The sequence below is a fragment of the Schistocerca gregaria genome, chromosome 2, assembly GCF_023897955.1.
Source record: "Schistocerca gregaria isolate iqSchGreg1 chromosome 2, iqSchGreg1.2, whole genome shotgun sequence".
NCBI classification, from domain to species: Eukaryota; Metazoa; Arthropoda; class Insecta; order Orthoptera; family Acrididae; genus Schistocerca; species Schistocerca gregaria.
This window is the reverse complement of record NC_064921.1, coordinates 203,582,706-203,600,108: the sequence shown is the minus strand read 5'-3', so window position 1 is coordinate 203,600,108 and position 17,403 is coordinate 203,582,706. Positions and strand designations below refer to the sequence as shown.

The 17,403-nt window shown below is 44.2% G+C and overlaps 1 protein-coding gene across 1 annotated transcript in view; it reads right to left on the bottom strand.

The window, feature by feature from the left end:
- Positions 1 to 17,403, bottom strand: part of LOC126336688 (organic cation transporter protein-like) — a 164,700-nt gene that overhangs the window by 28,169 nt on the left and 119,128 nt on the right. The window contains exons 4-7 of the mRNA XM_050000636.1: positions 15,706 to 15,898; positions 11,159 to 11,264; positions 10,960 to 11,072; positions 7,249 to 7,463 (exon numbers count right to left, since the gene is read on the bottom strand). Coding sequence (XP_049856593.1) covers positions 7,249 to 7,463; positions 10,960 to 11,072; positions 11,159 to 11,264; positions 15,706 to 15,898 — 627 coding nt within the window. The remainder of the gene's footprint in view (positions 1 to 7,248; positions 7,464 to 10,959; positions 11,073 to 11,158; positions 11,265 to 15,705; positions 15,899 to 17,403) is intronic.

The window sequence follows — 17,403 nt, the reverse complement described above, 5'->3', positions numbered from 1 at the left end:
GAAGTAGAGAGGATATCAAATGTAGACTGGCAATGGCAAGGAAACAGTTTCTGAGGAAGAGAAATTTGTTAACATCGAGTATAGATTTAAGTGTCAGGAAGTCGTTTCTGAAAGTATTTGTATGGAGTGTAGCCATGTATGGAAGTGAAACATGGACGATAAATAGTTTAGACAAGAAGAGAATAGAAGCTTTGGAAATGTGGTGCTACAGAAGAATGCTGAAGATTAGATGGGTAGATCACATAACTAATGAGGAGGTATTGAATAGAATTGGGGAGAAGAGGAGTTTGTGGCACAACTTGACTAGAATAAGGGATCGGTTGGTAGGACATGTTCTGAGGCATCAAGGGATCACCAATTTAGTATTGGAGGGCAGCGTGGAGGGTAAAAATCGTAGAGCAAGACCAAGGGATGAATACACTAAGCAGATTCAGAAGGATGTAGGCTCCAGTAGGTACTGGGAGATGTAGCAGCTTGCACAGGATAGAGTAGCATGGAGAGCTGTATCAAACTAGTCTCAGGACTGAATACAACAACAACAACTTGTCGCCGACTCGGAGATCATTGCTATAAGCGGTTGCAAAAGCTTCTTAGAAATCAGTGTATACGTCAGTACACGCATTTTGCTGTCAGGCTTTTATTTTGGCTTCAGAAATGGAGTATCCGCAGAAAATATAATTTATTATCTCTGTGTAACGCACTCGCAGCGCTTGACAGTAGGTTGAGAATTGAGAGTTTTCTGTGCAAAAAAAGCTTCCAAAGCAGAAGTTTTATTGTCCAGATCGCATGTAATACGTATCAAATTACTATAATAACTAGTTTCAGCAAAGTTCTATTGCCATCTTTACATCATCGGATACGTGAATTATAAAGCCCCTATGTGTGGCGCATTGCCATCTGGCCACTGAAACTTCGAGATACCGCATTAACAAAGCCATGACTGTACAGCGAGGCGCAGAGGTGTCAGATACATCAGCAGAGCACATCTACTGCTGTCACATGTGTGTATGCTGTATTGCCATCTTTACATCATCGGATACATGAATTACAAAGCCCCTATGTGTGGCACATTGCCATCTGGCCACTGAAAACTTCGAGGTAGTGCATTAACAAAGCCATGAGTGTCTCAGCAAGGCGCAGAGGCGTCAGATACACCAGACAGAACACATCCACTGCTGTGATATGTGTGTATGTTGCAGGCCGTACTCAGCATACACACATGTGACAGTACTGGATGTAGTCTGTCTGATGTATCTGAGCCGGCCGCTGTGACCGAGCGGTTTTAGACGCATCAGTCTGGAACCTCGCGACCGCTGCGATCGCAGGTTCGAATCCTGCCTCGGGCATGGATGTGTGTGATGTCCTTAAGTTAGTTAGGTTTAAGTAGTTCTAAGTTCTCGGGGACTGATGGCCTCAGATGTTAAGTCCCAAAGTACTCAGAGCCATTTGAACCATTTTTAAATGTATCTGACACCACGGCGCCTTGCTGATACAGTCATGGCTTTCATTTTAGTGTATTACCTCCATGTTTTCAAGGCTAGATGGCAATGTGCCACACGCAGGGGCGTTATAATTCACTTATCCGATGATGTGAAGATGGCAACAGAACTTTGATGGAACTAGTAATCAGGTTATATATCACGTGTTATCTGGGCAATAAAAATTCTATTTTGGAAGCATTTTTACATCGATGTACAGCTCGCTCTCCTTCTGAAAATGTCATGTAACGACAGAGGGTTTCTTTTTCTTTGATTTAACAAAAGAGGTTCATTGCATGAAACATATAATACCTGGAATATATTCATAACCTGGAACATTATTGGATTAGGGAAAATTGCAGCAATGGTTCACTTCTTATCTGGAAAGTAGGTAGGTTGTCCTTCAGTGTCAACAAACGGGGAAGGGATCTGAGATGACTGTGGTCATGTGAAGTACGCGGTGCCACTGGGTTCCATTTTCTTTCTTGATAAGTATAAGGTGTGCCCAAATGAAAATAAGAGACTACAGTTATATATTAAGAAATTTTAATAGCAATGTTATAATCACATTCATGTGGAAGAGTAGAACCATACGTAACAGCGACCAATATTGATACACCGATTCTAGAACGTTGGACGGGAATGAATGGCTGCAGGGTAGAAACTCCTGGGTTGCTGAAGGACCCTGTTTTTCACAGAGTCCAGCGCTTCCTTGTCACAATTGCACCTGTTACCTTTCAGAGATTGTTTTAGGGAGCATGTGATATGCGTCTCAAGTGGGAAGATATCGTGGCTGTAAGGCGTTCCAGGAACTTTCTTCTAAATTTTTGAGGAGCTTGGAGTCTTGTTAGCCACAAGTGACCTAGCGTTGTCCTGGAGAAGTATTATTTCATTCCTGAGCTTACCCCTGGGCTTGTTCTTGATGGTCTGTTTGAGCCTCAGCAACGTGTTGCAGTGTTGCTCAGCGTTAACTGTTGCACCCTGTGGTAGCCAGACGATGAGTAGGTTACTTTTCCGGCCTTCCGGACAGACTCTCTTTCTTCCTTGACGAAGGAATGCCGCCACATCATGCTGATCCGTTTGGACATAGGGTTGAGGTGGCGACACCACATTTCATCACATGCCACAATCTGAGCAATGAAATTCGTTTCTTCTGCCGTGTATCTCAACAAATGTGTCAACGAAACCCATTCTGGCCGTCTTATGATTATGTGATTGCCTTAATGTAGCGGATTATGCGATGCGCAGTTGCTATCGACCTTTCGACAGGAGTCTAACGTATGATGATCGGAGGATTAGTTCATGTGAGCTTCTCCACAGCCGAAATCGTGGCACTAGTGGTGACAACGAGCGTCTGCCCAGGCAGTGGCATGCCCTTGATGTTCACACGTCCCACCTCACAAAGTGACAACAACGGAATACTGGGATGTGAGTCGCTGCTCTCCGTACACCTCTTTAATCCTGCGACAAATCTGTGAAGCACGCTCCCTTCTGCTCGAAGAATGTTCTTTGTGCTGTCCGGGAGGAACCCATAATGCAATGAAGCGTGGAAACAGCTCTTCAGCAATGAGCAAGTAGCTCGACTTGTGAAACTGAGAATACCACGGCGCCATCTCTAGGCAAACGCATTCACCAGCTGTGATAACATATAACGCCGCTGCAGCGAGGGCCTCTCAGTTGATCATACCTTATATTAATAATCTGGCACTAAATAAAACATATGAATCTTTCTGTCCTCTTTTTATAAGATAGAAAGTGTTATTGTGAAAAACGTGGCACGTAAAGTAAAGAAATTTGTGTGTGTGAAATCTTATGGGACTTAAATGCTAAGGTCATCAGTCCCTAAGCTTACACACTGCTTAACCTAAATTATCCTAAGGACAAACACACACACCCATGCCCGAGGGAGGACTCGAACCTACGCCGGGATCAGGCGCACAGTCCATGACTGCAGCACCCTAGACTTCACGGCTAATCCCGCGCGGCGTAAAGAAAAGAAATGATCTGGACTTTCGTCCAAATCAGCACTCATTCCTCTACGCCGAAAACGGTTTGCGGCAAAATAGTTCACTTTATCAGAGGGCTGTATTTTGTCTTGGCTGTTCTAACGGCGAGCTGCAGTACTATATTACGCCCACATCTCGAATGTTACGTAACATCAGAACCAACCTTTCATGTGTGAAAATTTGAGGTTGAGAACCAAAGCAATCGACCAGATATCAATCGAGAACTTACGATCAGCCTCTGAAAATTGAGGGTGGTGGATTCACGAGAACTGCAAACGTAATCTTAACGATTATATTGCAATGAGAGCCCGAGTTCGATTCCGGACGGGGTCGGAGATTTACTCGCCTCGGGGACTGGGTGTTGTGTTGTCCTTATCATAATCATTTCATCCCCATCGACGCGCAAGTCTGCGAAGTGGCGTCAAATCGAAAGATTTGCACCCGACGAACGGTCTACCCGACGGGAGGCCCTAGTCACACGACATTTACATTTATTGCAATGAGAATATTAATACCACAGAGCCAATGTATGTAATACGGAAAGAGTGTCGCATATACAAAGAAACTTTAGCGACTGAATGGTGCTATTCGTGGTTGGCCACACAGTTAAATGCCGTTTAACCATAGCATAATCCATACATTTCTTCGGTATTTTTTGAGAATTTTTGTCGCTTAGCTTGACATGTTGTCGGGCCAGAAAATAACGTTAAAATGCTAATTTACGTAAAGCCAGAAAACTGTATAATTGAACACCGTGAATTACACTGCCTGATAAAAAAGAAGTACACAGGAGAGGAGGAGAAAACGAAATGAAATTTCACGGGGTGAGAGGGTATGCCATGTTATTTCGGTGAAAACAAAATCGAGTCAAATTTGAATTCTCGAACGAGCTCTTGCTACACCTATATTTGGCATATGTGGCGATCTTTCTAGCCACGGGAGTACCTCAAAATCAAGTAGACAGTTCACAGAGACACGTGCCATGTGCGGACGAATATTGTTCTTTTAAAAAGCGGCACAACGATATTGTGGTATGAGAGGCGACACATGAGGACGTAGAATGTCCGTCGCATACCGTTGTGCCATCAGTGTTCCTTCCGTCATTGCCAGTCACGACTTGAAGTCATATCCGATGGCTTTCCATACCATGATGCCTGGGGTAACACCGGAACACTGCTGTGCCTCTTCAAAACATTGCAAGGATGTCTCCTCCCAGTCGCCGCTACACACGCCGACACTGGTCATCCGTGGTAATGCATAAATCGCTATTTATCGCTGAACTCATTGCGATGTCATGCATCACCTGTCCCTGCATTCCGGTCACGGCATCGCTCCAAAAGCAGCAGTTTATGTTGTAGTGTTAACGGCGGTCTACGAATGGGACAGCGATTTCCTAGGCTAGCTGCTGCTAGTTCCTGATCACTGGCCCGGGATGACCTAGAATGCTGTAAGGAGTCCCTTATTTGTTCTCGGATGGCAGGCGCAATGTGAAGGAGTTACAATGTGCTTAATGCAGAATAGGGCGATTTTCCCTTTTTGTGGTCAGATGCGACCGACCAGAACCTTGAAGACGAATACTCTAGCCCTCACGTTCCAGTCCAAAATCGGGCCACTATCACATCCAGATATCCCAGAAATTTGAATACTGCACGACCAACCAGCCGAATGCTGACTCCCATAGAGGCCCCTTTCAGACTGCGTCAGGAGCTGGTAATGTCTCTCACGAGTACGCGGCATCTCAGTATCCTTCAAACTGATCACTCAGCATCTAAAGCTGTTCACGCCCCTTCTATAATCACTCAATTACAACACTAAACACTACTGTGCTCTGGTGGTCACTGTATTTTAGAGAATTGCATCGCTGATCATGTAGATACCCGCCGATGGTGTGTATCTGTACTAAGTAAATGGATACGCAGGAATTTCTTGCGGGTACTTCACTTTTCGTATCGGGTACTGCATTATGTGTAAGTGTATAGGATTTCGTGACCGTTGTCGTTGAAGGTAAAGTCGTTTAGGATGTCAGGCCGTGTCATATTTTTTTTTCCTACTACCTCTACAAGATCCGCTTCTCGAACCCACTGGTAGAGTGCCCTCCAGGATATTTTGGTGTTCACAGTCGGCTGAATAATCAGCTAACCGCGAACACCAAGAACTTCATATGGTTCAAATGGCTCTGAGCACTATGGGACAACATCTGAGGTCATCAGTCCCCTAAAACTTAGAACTGTTTGTAATCTTGTGGCATTGTAGCAGATGAGATGTGTTCCCAGTCTTAAGTTCCTCATCTGTTCTGACTCCCTGAGTGCGCTTCAGACCATGCAACACTTGTACGCAGCGGATACGGTCGTCTAGAACATCCATGAAGCCCTACTCCACCTGCAACGGCAGGGGAAGGAGGTTCCTTTCTGCTGGGTGCCGGGGCACGTGGGTATTAGGGGAAACGAACTGGCGGATGTGGCTGCCAAAGATGCATGTTCCCTCCCTCACGTTGTTGAATGTGCCGTCCCCCTCCATGCTGTAACCTCCCTTTTGCGTTTTCGTGTTATGCATCAATGGGAAGAGGAGTGGCTGGCAGCTTCTGACAATAAGCTGCGTCTGGTAAAGGCCACTACGCGACCATGGCGTACGTCCTACCAGTCATGCAGGCGGGATGAGGTTCTCCTCACTCGCCTCCGCATCGGGCATAGTCCCTTATCGCATGGTTTTTTACTCCGGCGGGAGGACCCTTCAATCTGCAGTGCTTGTGGCGTCCAGATTACTGTCCGCCATATTTTACTTGACTGTCTTTTATTCTCTGACCAGAGGGCGGTGGTTTCCTTGCCACCGGATTTGCCCTCTATTTTGCAAGACGACGCAACGACTGTGGTTAAGGTCTTACGGTTTTGTGTCCTGTCCAATTTGTTGACTCAGATTTTAGGGAGAGGATTTTAATGTGCTGCTGGGTGACTGGCTCACCCAGGTTTTAGATAAGAGGTTCGCCAGTCACTCTTTTCCTTGTGTTTGCTTTCCTTTTTTAGTGCGTTTCCTCTCCTCTTGTTTTGCCTCTGTATGTTTGGAACTGCGTCAGGTCTGTGTCTTTTAGCCGTTCTCCTTGTTCGCTGTCCGTCTTTTTCCCTTCACCGCAGGTGTTCCTGTTTCTATGCGTTTGGGGGCTGATGACCATGCTGTTTAGCGCCCGAAAACCTCAAACCACGCCGGCCGCGGTGGTCTAGCGGTTCTAGGCGCTCAGTCCGGGACCGCGCGACTGCTACGGTCGCAGGTTCGAATCCTGCCTCGGGCATGGATGTGTGTGATGTCCTTAGGTTAGTTAAGTTTAAGTAGTTCTAAGTTCTAGGGGACTGATGACCACAGATGTTAAGTCCCATAGTGCTCAGAGCCATTTGAACCATTTTTTTTAACCTCAAACCACACACACACACTACTTAAACCTAACTGACCTAAGGACAGCACACACATCCATGCCCGAGGCAGGATTCGAAACTGCGATCGTAGCGGTCGCGCGGTTCCAGACAGAAGCGCCTAGAACCGCTCGGCCACAGCGGCCGGCTCACCAAGAACTCCTGAAGACGATCCCAGCAGACGGGTCGAAACGTCGACCGTACAGAACAAGTGATGACGCTGCCTGACACCATAGAAGATTTCACCGTCAGTGTGTTCTGATCGTTTATACAACTTGATGTGCAACATTTGGTATGTTTTAGAATGCAGATAACAGACGAGGAGAGAACAGCAAACAAGTAAATGAGTGAGTGGGTGCTCACCGGTGGGCACGGCGCTGGCGAGCAGGCTGAAGACGCCGCTGAGCACCATGGAGCCGCAGGCGAGCCACCTCCGGCCCCAGCGGTCCAGCACCATCGTCAGGAACGTGTCCGCCGGCAGCTCCGTGGCCGACGCGATCGTGAACGTCACGAACACGTCCAGCCCCAGCGAGCCCACGTTGCGCACGTGCCCGTCGAAGCACAGCGAGATCGCCATCCTGCCAGCAGAGTGCACCGCTTATAGTGACACCGAACCCTCCATCAGGTGGTTTAAAGTGATGGCAGGTGTATAGTAATACAAGGAAAGATCACTGACGTCCACAGTGCGTTCCATTTGTCACTCACTGAATAAATGTGAGGGGTAGTTATACAGCTTTTATTATCATCTCAAAAATAATATTAAAAATATGAGAGTTTGGAATCAAGCCTGGCCTTCATCGACTATGAAAAAGTATTTGGCCGTACCCGCAGGAAAAATCTCAGGTCAATAATGTAGAAATGAGGTTTTCCCATGTACCTGATAAACGTATACCGAGGTTTCTCTGAAAACACCAAATAAGAACACATGAAAGAAAGAGCTGACGTCAGGAATAGAGATAAACCAGGGAGTAAGATGAAGCCGTTGAACGTTACCAGTATTCTTCAAAAAAATGTTCAAATGTGTGTGAAATCTTATGGGACTTAACTGCTAAGGTCATCAGTCCCTAAGGTTACACAATACTTAACCTAAATTATCCTAAGGACAAACACATACACCCATGCCCGAGGGAGGACTCGAACCTCCGCCGGGACCAGCCGCACAGTCCATGACTACCGTGGCCTTAGACCGCTCGACTAATCCCGCGCGGCAGTATTCTTCAGCAGCTACACTGAGTACGTGCTCAGGTAATGGATGAAGAGAATACCTCATGGTAAAAGAATTCGTGAAAATAAATTTCCACGTACTATGATTTTTGCAAAGAAGGGAAATCAGAAAGGTGGAAGGAGTATATAGAGGGTCTATGCAAGGGCGATGTACTTGAGGACAATATTATGGAAATGGAAGAGGATGTAGACGAAGATGAAATGGGAGATACGATACTGCGTGAAGAGTTTGACAGAGCACTGAAAGACCTGAGTCGAAACAAGGCCCCGGGAGAAGACAACATTCCATTGGAACTACTGACGGCCTTTGGAGAGCCAGTCCTGACAAAACTCTACCACCTGGTGAGCAAGATGTATGAGACAGGCGAAATACCCTCAGACTTCAAGAAGAATATAATAATTCCAATCCCAAAGAAAGCAGGTGTTGACAGATGTGAAAATTACCGAACTATCAGTTTAATAAGCCACAGCTGCAAAATACTAACGCGAATTCTTTACAGACGAATGGAAAAACTGGTAGATGCAGACCTCGGGGAGGATCAGTTTGGATTCCGTCGAAATGTTGGAACACGTGAGGCAATACTGACCTTACGACTTATCTTAGAAGAAAGATTAAGAAAAGGCAAACCTACGTTTCTAGCATTTGTAGACTTAGAGAAAGCTTTTGACAATGTTGACTGGAATACTCTTTTTCAAATTCTAAAGGCGGCAGGGGTAAAATACAGGGATCGAAAGGCTATTTACAATTTGTACAGAAACCAGATGGCAGTTATAAGAGTCGAGGGACATGAAAGGGAAGCAGGGTTGGGTAGGGAGTGAGACAGGGCTGTACCCTCTCCCCGATGTTATTCAGTCTGTATATTGAGCAAGCAGTAAAGGAAACAGAAGTTCGGAGTAGGTATTAAAATCCATGGAGAAGAACTAAAAACTTTGAGGTTCACCGATGAAATTGTAATTCTATCAGAGACAGCAAAGGACTCGGAAGAGCAGTTGAACGGAATGGACAGTGTCTTGAAAGGAGGGCATACGATAAACATCAACAAAAGCAAAACGAGAGTAATGGAATGTAGTTGAATGAAGTCGGGTGATGCTGAGGGAATTAGATCAGGAAATGAGACACTTAAAGTAGTAAAGGGGTTTTGCTATTTGGGGAGCAAAATAACTGATGATGGTCGAAGTAGAGAGAATATAAAATGCAGGCTGGCAATGGCAAGGAAAGCGTTTCTGAAGAAGAGACATTTGTTAACATCGAGTATAGATTTAAGTGTCAGGAAGTCGTTTCTGAAAGTATTTGTATGGAGTGTAGCCATGTATGGAAGTGAAACATGGACGATAAATAGTTTGGACAAGAAAAGAATAGAAGCTTTGGAAATGTGGTGCTACAGAAGAATGCTGAAGATTAGATGGGTAGATCACATAACTAATGAGGAGGTATTGAATAGAATTGGGGAGAAGAGGAGTTCGTGGCACAAAGTGACAAGAAGAAGGGATCAGTTGGTAGAACATGTTCTTAGACATCAAGGTATCACCAATTTAGTATTGGAGGGAAGTGCGGAGGGTAAAAATATTGAGGGAGACCAAGAGATGAATGCACTAAGCAGATTCAAAAGGATGGAGATTGCAGTAGGTACTGGGAGGTGAAGAAGCTTGCACAGGACAGAGCAGCATGGAGAGCTGCATCAAACCACTCTCAGGACTGAAGACCACAACAACAACAACATGATTTTTGCCAACGTCTAGGTAATCATACAGGACAAGACGAATTTGAACAGTGATTCATGGATTAAACTGTATAAATCTGAAGACGTCAGCACGAAAAAGAAAACAAATGGTGTTTTTAGGCAAATATCCCATAGTTATAAGGAACTGTACAATAAAATAGGTGTCGCATTCCCAGGACCTAGGATGTGACAAAATTTTTGAACATGGAAAATATGTAAACAATAAAATTAACACCTATGTAGCTCGTCCGCGAAAGAAATGATTAGCGAAACACTTTTATGGTCGATTCTTGAATATTGTTCATCCATGTGGGACCTGGGCAGACGGGATTGATAGAAGAGACAGAGAAAATCAAAGAAGAGCAGCATGTTTCGTCACGGGATCGCTGGAGCGTGAGCGTTACAGAGGTGCTCGACAAATTCTAGTGCCAGGCGGTTCAAGAGAGGACGCGTTTTGCATCACGGAGAGGATTACTCTTGATATTTCGAGACAGTACGTCTCGGGAAGCGTCGGAAAGTATATACATTGAGTCATCAGTATTCTGACTGGTTTGATGTGGCCCGCCACGAATTCCTCTCCTGTGCCAAACTTTTCACCTCTCATTTGCTACGTATGTCCTCAGTTACCTGAAATGTCCAGCACAGAAATGTTTCGAAGACAGTACCATAGGACACAGTGCAGTTGGCTAATTCCATAAGCGAGGCTCCATAATAGTAATGCTATGTCTTCTCGCTACGCCGACTTATGAAGATGCTTACAATACAGTGATGGTGTTGTCTACAAGAGGTAGTTGAGCCGACCTAAGCAGATGGCCACAACAAAATTTTCAGTCTACAACGTTATGTGTCAAGAAGCACTTCAAAATACACGGAGCACCACAACATATCACAAGTTTATCTGTATAAACTAGCAACTGAACTGGGTAAACAGGAGAGTCGATCATAGCGAACCGACAGAACTAAATAAGTAAACATAACAAAAATGTACAAAGAACAAGACAGGAGAGTGTGTGTGAATTTGTAAAGCAAGAGAGAGAAAGAAAGAGAGAGAGGAGAGAGAGAGAGAGAGAGAGAGATCTCAGTCGACGTTTATGCGGTGAGCCTGATTTCCGCCTCATCTCCTTCTTACCAGATGATGATCAGCAGAATGGTTATCCTCCTGAGTCTCGGAGTCCTGAAGAGGTCCAGCACTGAGTAGCTCTTGTCCTGCTCTTCCTCTTTGCAGATCTTGTGACAACTGTCCTGCAGGCCGGAAGAAACGTTACAGTGTTACCTTTAGTTTCCAACCAGGCAACAACCTTTTATCGACATTTCAGCCTCCTGCTTACCTCAAAATCCTTGTAAATTTGGGGATCGATTTTCTTGCCGTTTATCTTCTCAAATTTCTTCATAATTCGTAACGCTTTGTCGATTTTTCCTTGAGACACTAGCCACCTGCAACATTCAGAGAAACAGATCGCAGGTGCTACCATAATGTGTGAAACCTAGTGTTCAAGAATTTACCACTAATCATATAACTGCTTGTAATGGTTGCAGAATACTGTTAAGCGTCTCGATAAATATTTGCTGTACTGATGTTTATAATTAGATTTCAAAGATGCGATGCGTGGCTGAATGAATGTGACTACAAAAGCATTCTACAGATTAACAGACAAAAGCAGGAATGTACTCCGAAATGCGATTTTGTTTTCGTTTTCAACTTAATATTTTTTCTCCGGTGAATTCAAAATGCACTAAATAATTTATAATTCCGCTTTTAAATTCACAAAATGGTTCAAATGGCTCTGAGAACTATGGGACTTACCATCTGAGGTCATCAGTCCCCTAGAAGTTAGAACTACTTAAACCTAACTAACTTAAAGACATCACACACATCCATGCCCGAGGCAGGATTCGAACCTGGGACCGTAGCGGTCGCGCGGTTCCAGACTGTAGCGCCTAGAACCGCTCGGCCACTTCGGCCGGTCTTAAATTCACATGTGGTCCACATAAGGATGTATTTGCGCATACCCCACGGAGTCTAAGATGCGGTGCCATTCAAATACCATTCAGTACACTGACACGATCGACCTATAAAATCGAATGCCATTGACACGATAATACCTGTGGTGAAGGTAATGTGTAGGAATCGTTTAGTGGAATAAATTTCCTTGAAAGAGATCATTTGCCGGCCTAAGGCTACTTTCAAACAAAAAAAGGCATCCTGTTCATTCGGTGTCATGACCTGAAACGGCTGCAAACCCTGCCCTGGGCATTTAATGAATCTAGATCCATCGGAATTTCTTCTCAATTAATGAACTGCACGATACTACTTAAATTTCAGCGAGACTTGCGTTAATTTTCTTACGTAAATCATGTATATCTTATCTGTGAACGTTCATAGAGTTTTATAATTGACACACACAATTTTTCCGTCAATATTTTCTATGGTTCAAATGGCTCTGAGCACTATGGGACTTAACATCTGAGGTCATCAGTCTCCTAGAACATAGAACTACTTAAACCCAACTAACCTAAGAACATCACACACATCCATGCTCGAGGCAGGACTCGAACCTGCGACCATAGCGGTCACGCAGTTCCAGACTGAAGCGCCTAGAACCGCTCGGCCACACCGGCAGGCAATATTTTCTATGATTTATATAACAATATGTTATAATGTATCTATTATAACCCATGAAAGTTAATGGATGCATTATTAACAACAAATCGTCTGAAAATAAATCTACATTTACTGTATTTTTGCCATTCAGTTTTATGTAATTACAAAATATCTGTTTCCATTTATATTTTTATTTATTTTACTATCGATGTGAAATCGACATTGTTCAGTGACAGGAAGTTTCTAGTTTTATATTTATAGGTTTTGCAACCTTTGTAACTTGACATTACTATTAAAAATCTTTACATAAGTATAAACTTTCAGAAAATATTATTGAATTTAAATTTGTTTGATAATCTAAACAAAGCAAGTCTTTTAAATCATATTTTGACTTACGGTAAGTTCTCGAAGATTCTGGAACATCTGTACATTCTATGTTGTATTATTTTTGGCTTCGAGCGCATAAGACTGTTTTGAAACGCACTTCAGTTCAGGTTTTTGTTGTGGGTCATTTTCAAATCGTTTCAGTCGAGAAAATTTCTTACGAATTTTCGATGAGTTTGGAAGTGTTATGTTTGGTTTTGATCAATGTTTTGGAAAAAATTGTGAAATGTCATGTAGAAGGATAAGTGAACTGCAATTTTACTACAAAGCTATTTATCTCTCTGCCTGTTCATTTAAAAGAACCCTGGATGTTGAAATTGAAGATTACCTCGTAATACGGGTCGCTGAAGCGACCTTGAACAGTTAGGCACAGTTTCTAAGTTGTCATGTGATTTTACCCTCCCTTAACCTAGAAAATAATTGCTCACGTAATGACGAAAGTCACTTAGCAATGTTGTTTAACGAATATTTATCCTACTGCAATTGTGGAATGTTAAAAGGTGGTGCGTTATGCAATGTTTTATGCCGCACATAGTTAATCTACATCTACATCCACATACATACTTCGCAATCCACCATACGGTGCGTGGCGGAGGGTACCTCGTACCACAACTAGCATCTTCTCTCCCTGTTCCACGCCCAAACAGAACGAGGGAAAAATGACTGCCCATATGCCTCTGTACGAGCCCTAATCGCTCTTATCTTATCTTTGTGGTTTTTCCGCAATATGTAAGTTGGCGGCAGTAAAATGGTACTGCAGTCAGCCTCAAATGCTGGTTCTCTAAATTTCCTCAGTAGCGATTCGCGAAAAGAACGCCTCCTTTCCTCTAGACTCCCACCCGAGTTCCTGAAGAATTTCCGTAACACTCGCGTGATGATCAAACCTAGCAGTAACAAATCTAGCAGCCCGCCTCTGAATTGCTTCTATGTCCTCCCTCAATCCGACTTGATAGGGATCCCAAACGCTCGACCAGTACTCAAGAATAGGTCGTATTAGTGTTTTATAAGCGGTCTCCTTTACAGATGAACCACATCTTCCCAAAATTCTACCAATAAACCGAAGACGACTATCCGCCTTCCCCACAACTGCCATTACATGCTTGTCCCACCTCATATCGCTCTGCAGTGTTACGCCCAAATATTTAATCGACGTGACTGTGTCAAGCGCTACACTACTAATGGAGTGTTCAAACATTATAGGATTATTTTTCCTATTCATCTGCATTAATTTACTTTTATCTATATTTAGAGTTAGCTGCCATTCTGTACACCAATCACAAATCCTGTCCAAGTCATCTTGTATCCTCCTATAGTGACTCAACGACTACACCTTCCCATACACCACAGCATCATCAGCAAACAGCCGCACATTGCTATCTAAAAGATCATTTATGTAGATAGTAATAGGCGGCAAATCATCGAGTAGAATTGAAGTGATATCAGGTGTTCCCCAGGGAAGCGTCCTGGGACCTCTGCTGTTCCTGATCTATATAAATGACCTGGGTGACAATCTGAGCAGTTCTCTTAGGTTGTTCGCAGATAATGCTGTAATATACCGTCTAGTAACGTCATCCGAAGACCAGTAGCAGTTGCACAGCGATTTAGAAAAGATTGCCATATGGTGTGGCAGGTGACAGTTGACGCTAAATAACGAAAAGTGTGTGGTGATCCACGCGAGTTCCAAAAGAAATCCGTTGGAATTCGATTACTCGATAAATAGTACAATTCTCAAGGCTGTCGATTCAACTAAGTACCTGGGTGTTAAAATTACGAACAACTTCAGTCGAAAAGACCACATAGATTATATTGTGGGGAAGGCGAGACAAAGGTTGCGTTTCATTGGCAGGACACTTAGAAGATGCAACAACTCCACTAAAGAGACAGCTTACACTACACTCGTTCGTCCTCTGTTAGAATATTGCTGCGCGGTGTGGGATCCTTACCAGGTGGGATTGACGGAGGACATCGAAAGGATGCAAAAAAGGGTAGCTCGTTTTGTATTATGACGTAATTGGGAGAGAGTGTGGCAGATATGACACGCGAGTTGGGATGGAAGTCTTTGAAGCAAAGACGTTTTTCGTCGCGGCGAGATCTATTAACGAAATTTCAGTCACCAACTTTCTCTTCCGAATGCGTAAATATTTTGTTGAGCCCATCCTACTTAGGTAGGAATGATCATCAAAATAAAATAAGAGCAATCAGAGCTCGAACAGAAAGGTTTAGGTGTTCGTTTTTCCCGCGCGCTGTTCGGGAGTGGAATAGTAGAGAGATAGTATGATTGTGGTTCGATGAACCCTCTGCCAAGCACTTAAATGTGAATTGCAGAGTAATCATGTGGATGTAGATGTAGAAAACAACAGCGGACCTACTACACTTCCCTGGGGCACTCCAGATGACACCCTCACCTCCGACGAACACTTACCATCGAGGCCAACGTACTGGGTTCTATTACGAAGTCCTCGAGCCATTCACATACTTGGGAACCAAACCCATATGCTCGTACCTTAGTTGGGAGTCTGCAGTGGGGCACCGAGTCAAACGCTTTCCGGAAGCCAAGGAATATGGCATCCGTCTGATACCCTTCATCCATGGTTCGCAAGATATCATATAAAAATAGGGCGAGTTGCGTTTCTCAAGAGCGATGCTTTCTAAAGCCGTGCTGATGCATGGACAGCAACTTCTCTGTCTGAAGGAAATTCATCACATTCGAACCGAGAATATGTTCGAGAATCCTGCAACAAACCGATGTTAAGGATATTGGTCTGTAATTTTGAGGATCCTTCCCTCTACCCTTCCTAGTTAATAATAACCAGAGCGGCTTTTTCAGTAGCGGTGAAGTGCCCCTGCTTATAGCGGCTAATGACAGTTGGTGGTGCGTCCTTGTCCTACCTGGCGCTCTCCGGTACCACCCAGGGCGTGACGAGAGCCAGCAGCAGCGGGACGGACGTGGCGATGCAGAGCAGCTTCCAGTCGGCCACGAAGTAGGCGATCCAGGGCAGCAGGCACGACGCCAGCGTGAAGTACAGCGCGATCGACATGTTCGCCACGAACGTGCGCCACTGCGGGCCCACGTACTCCAGCACTGCGCACACAACACGCACAGTCCGGTTATTCCTTCTCGTGCTTTGAAGTACACACAAACACAGCTACATAGAAACTTGTGAAAAATAGAAAATGATGTCGTAAACTCTATAACCAAATGGTTCTGAGCACTATGGGACTTAACTTCTGAGGTCATCAGTTCCCTAGAACTTAGAACTACTTAAACCTAACTAAGAACTGCTTAAACCTAACTAATCTAAGGACTACACACACATCCATGCCCGAGGCAGGATTCGAACCCGCGACCGTAGCGGTCGCGCGGTTCCAGACTGTAGCGCCTACAATCGCTCCGCCACCCTGGCCGGCACTCTATTACCCCATTCCGAGACCTGCCTTTCTGACAAACCCATAAAGAAATGCAAACAAATTCGTTTTTAAAAAATATTCCGTACTAATTTGTAAACAGCGGGAGATCGCGTTGCCTAAATATCACTTCAAAACTGTAAGTAATCAAGAGCTTACACCGTTCTTTGTTTATAACTTTTAGAATGTCATTGGTCTTTGATGCCTAAATGGTTCAAATGGCTCTAAGTACCGGGTGATCAAAAAGTCAGTATAAATTTGAAAACTGAATAAATCACGGAATAATGTAGACAAGCCGGCCGGGGTGGCCGAGCGGTTCTAGACGCTACAGTCTGGAACCGCGCGACTGCTACGGTCGCAGGTTCGAATCCTGCCTCGGGCATGGGTGTGTGTGATGTCCTTAGGATAGTTAGGTTTAAGTAGTTCTAAGTTCTAGGGGACTGATGACCACAGCAGTTAAGTCCCATAGTGCTCAGAGCCATTTGAACCATTTCAACCAATAATGTAGACAGAGAGGTACAAATTGACACACATGCTTGGAATGACATGGGGTTTTATTAGAGCCAAAAAATACAAAAGTTCAAACAATATCCTACAGATGCCGCTTCATTTGATCATAATAGCAATAATTAGCATAACAAAGTAAGACAAAGCAAAGATGATGTTCTTCACAGGAAATGCTCAATATGGCACCATCATTCATCAACAATAGCTGTAGTCTAGGAACAATGTTCTGAACAGCAATGTAAAGCATGTCCGGAGTTATGGTGAGGCATTGGCGTCGGATGTTGTCTTTCAGCATTCTTGGAAATGCCGGTCAATCACGATACACTTGTGACTTCAGGTAACCCCGAAGCCAATAATCGTACGGACTGAGGTCTGGCGACCTGGGAGGCCAAGCATGGCGAAAGTGGCGGCTGAGCACACGATCATCACCAAACGACGCCCGCAAGGGATCTTTCAAGCGTCTAGCAGTATAGGGTGGTTCTAATAAAACCCCATGTCTTTCCAAGCATGTGTGTCATTTTTTACTTCTGTATCTACATTATTTTGTGGTTTATTAAGTTTTCAAATTTATACTGACTTTTTGATCACCTGGTACTATGTGACTTAACATTTGAGGTTATTGGTCCCCTAGACATCACACACATCCATGCCCAAGGCAGGATTTGAACCTGCGAC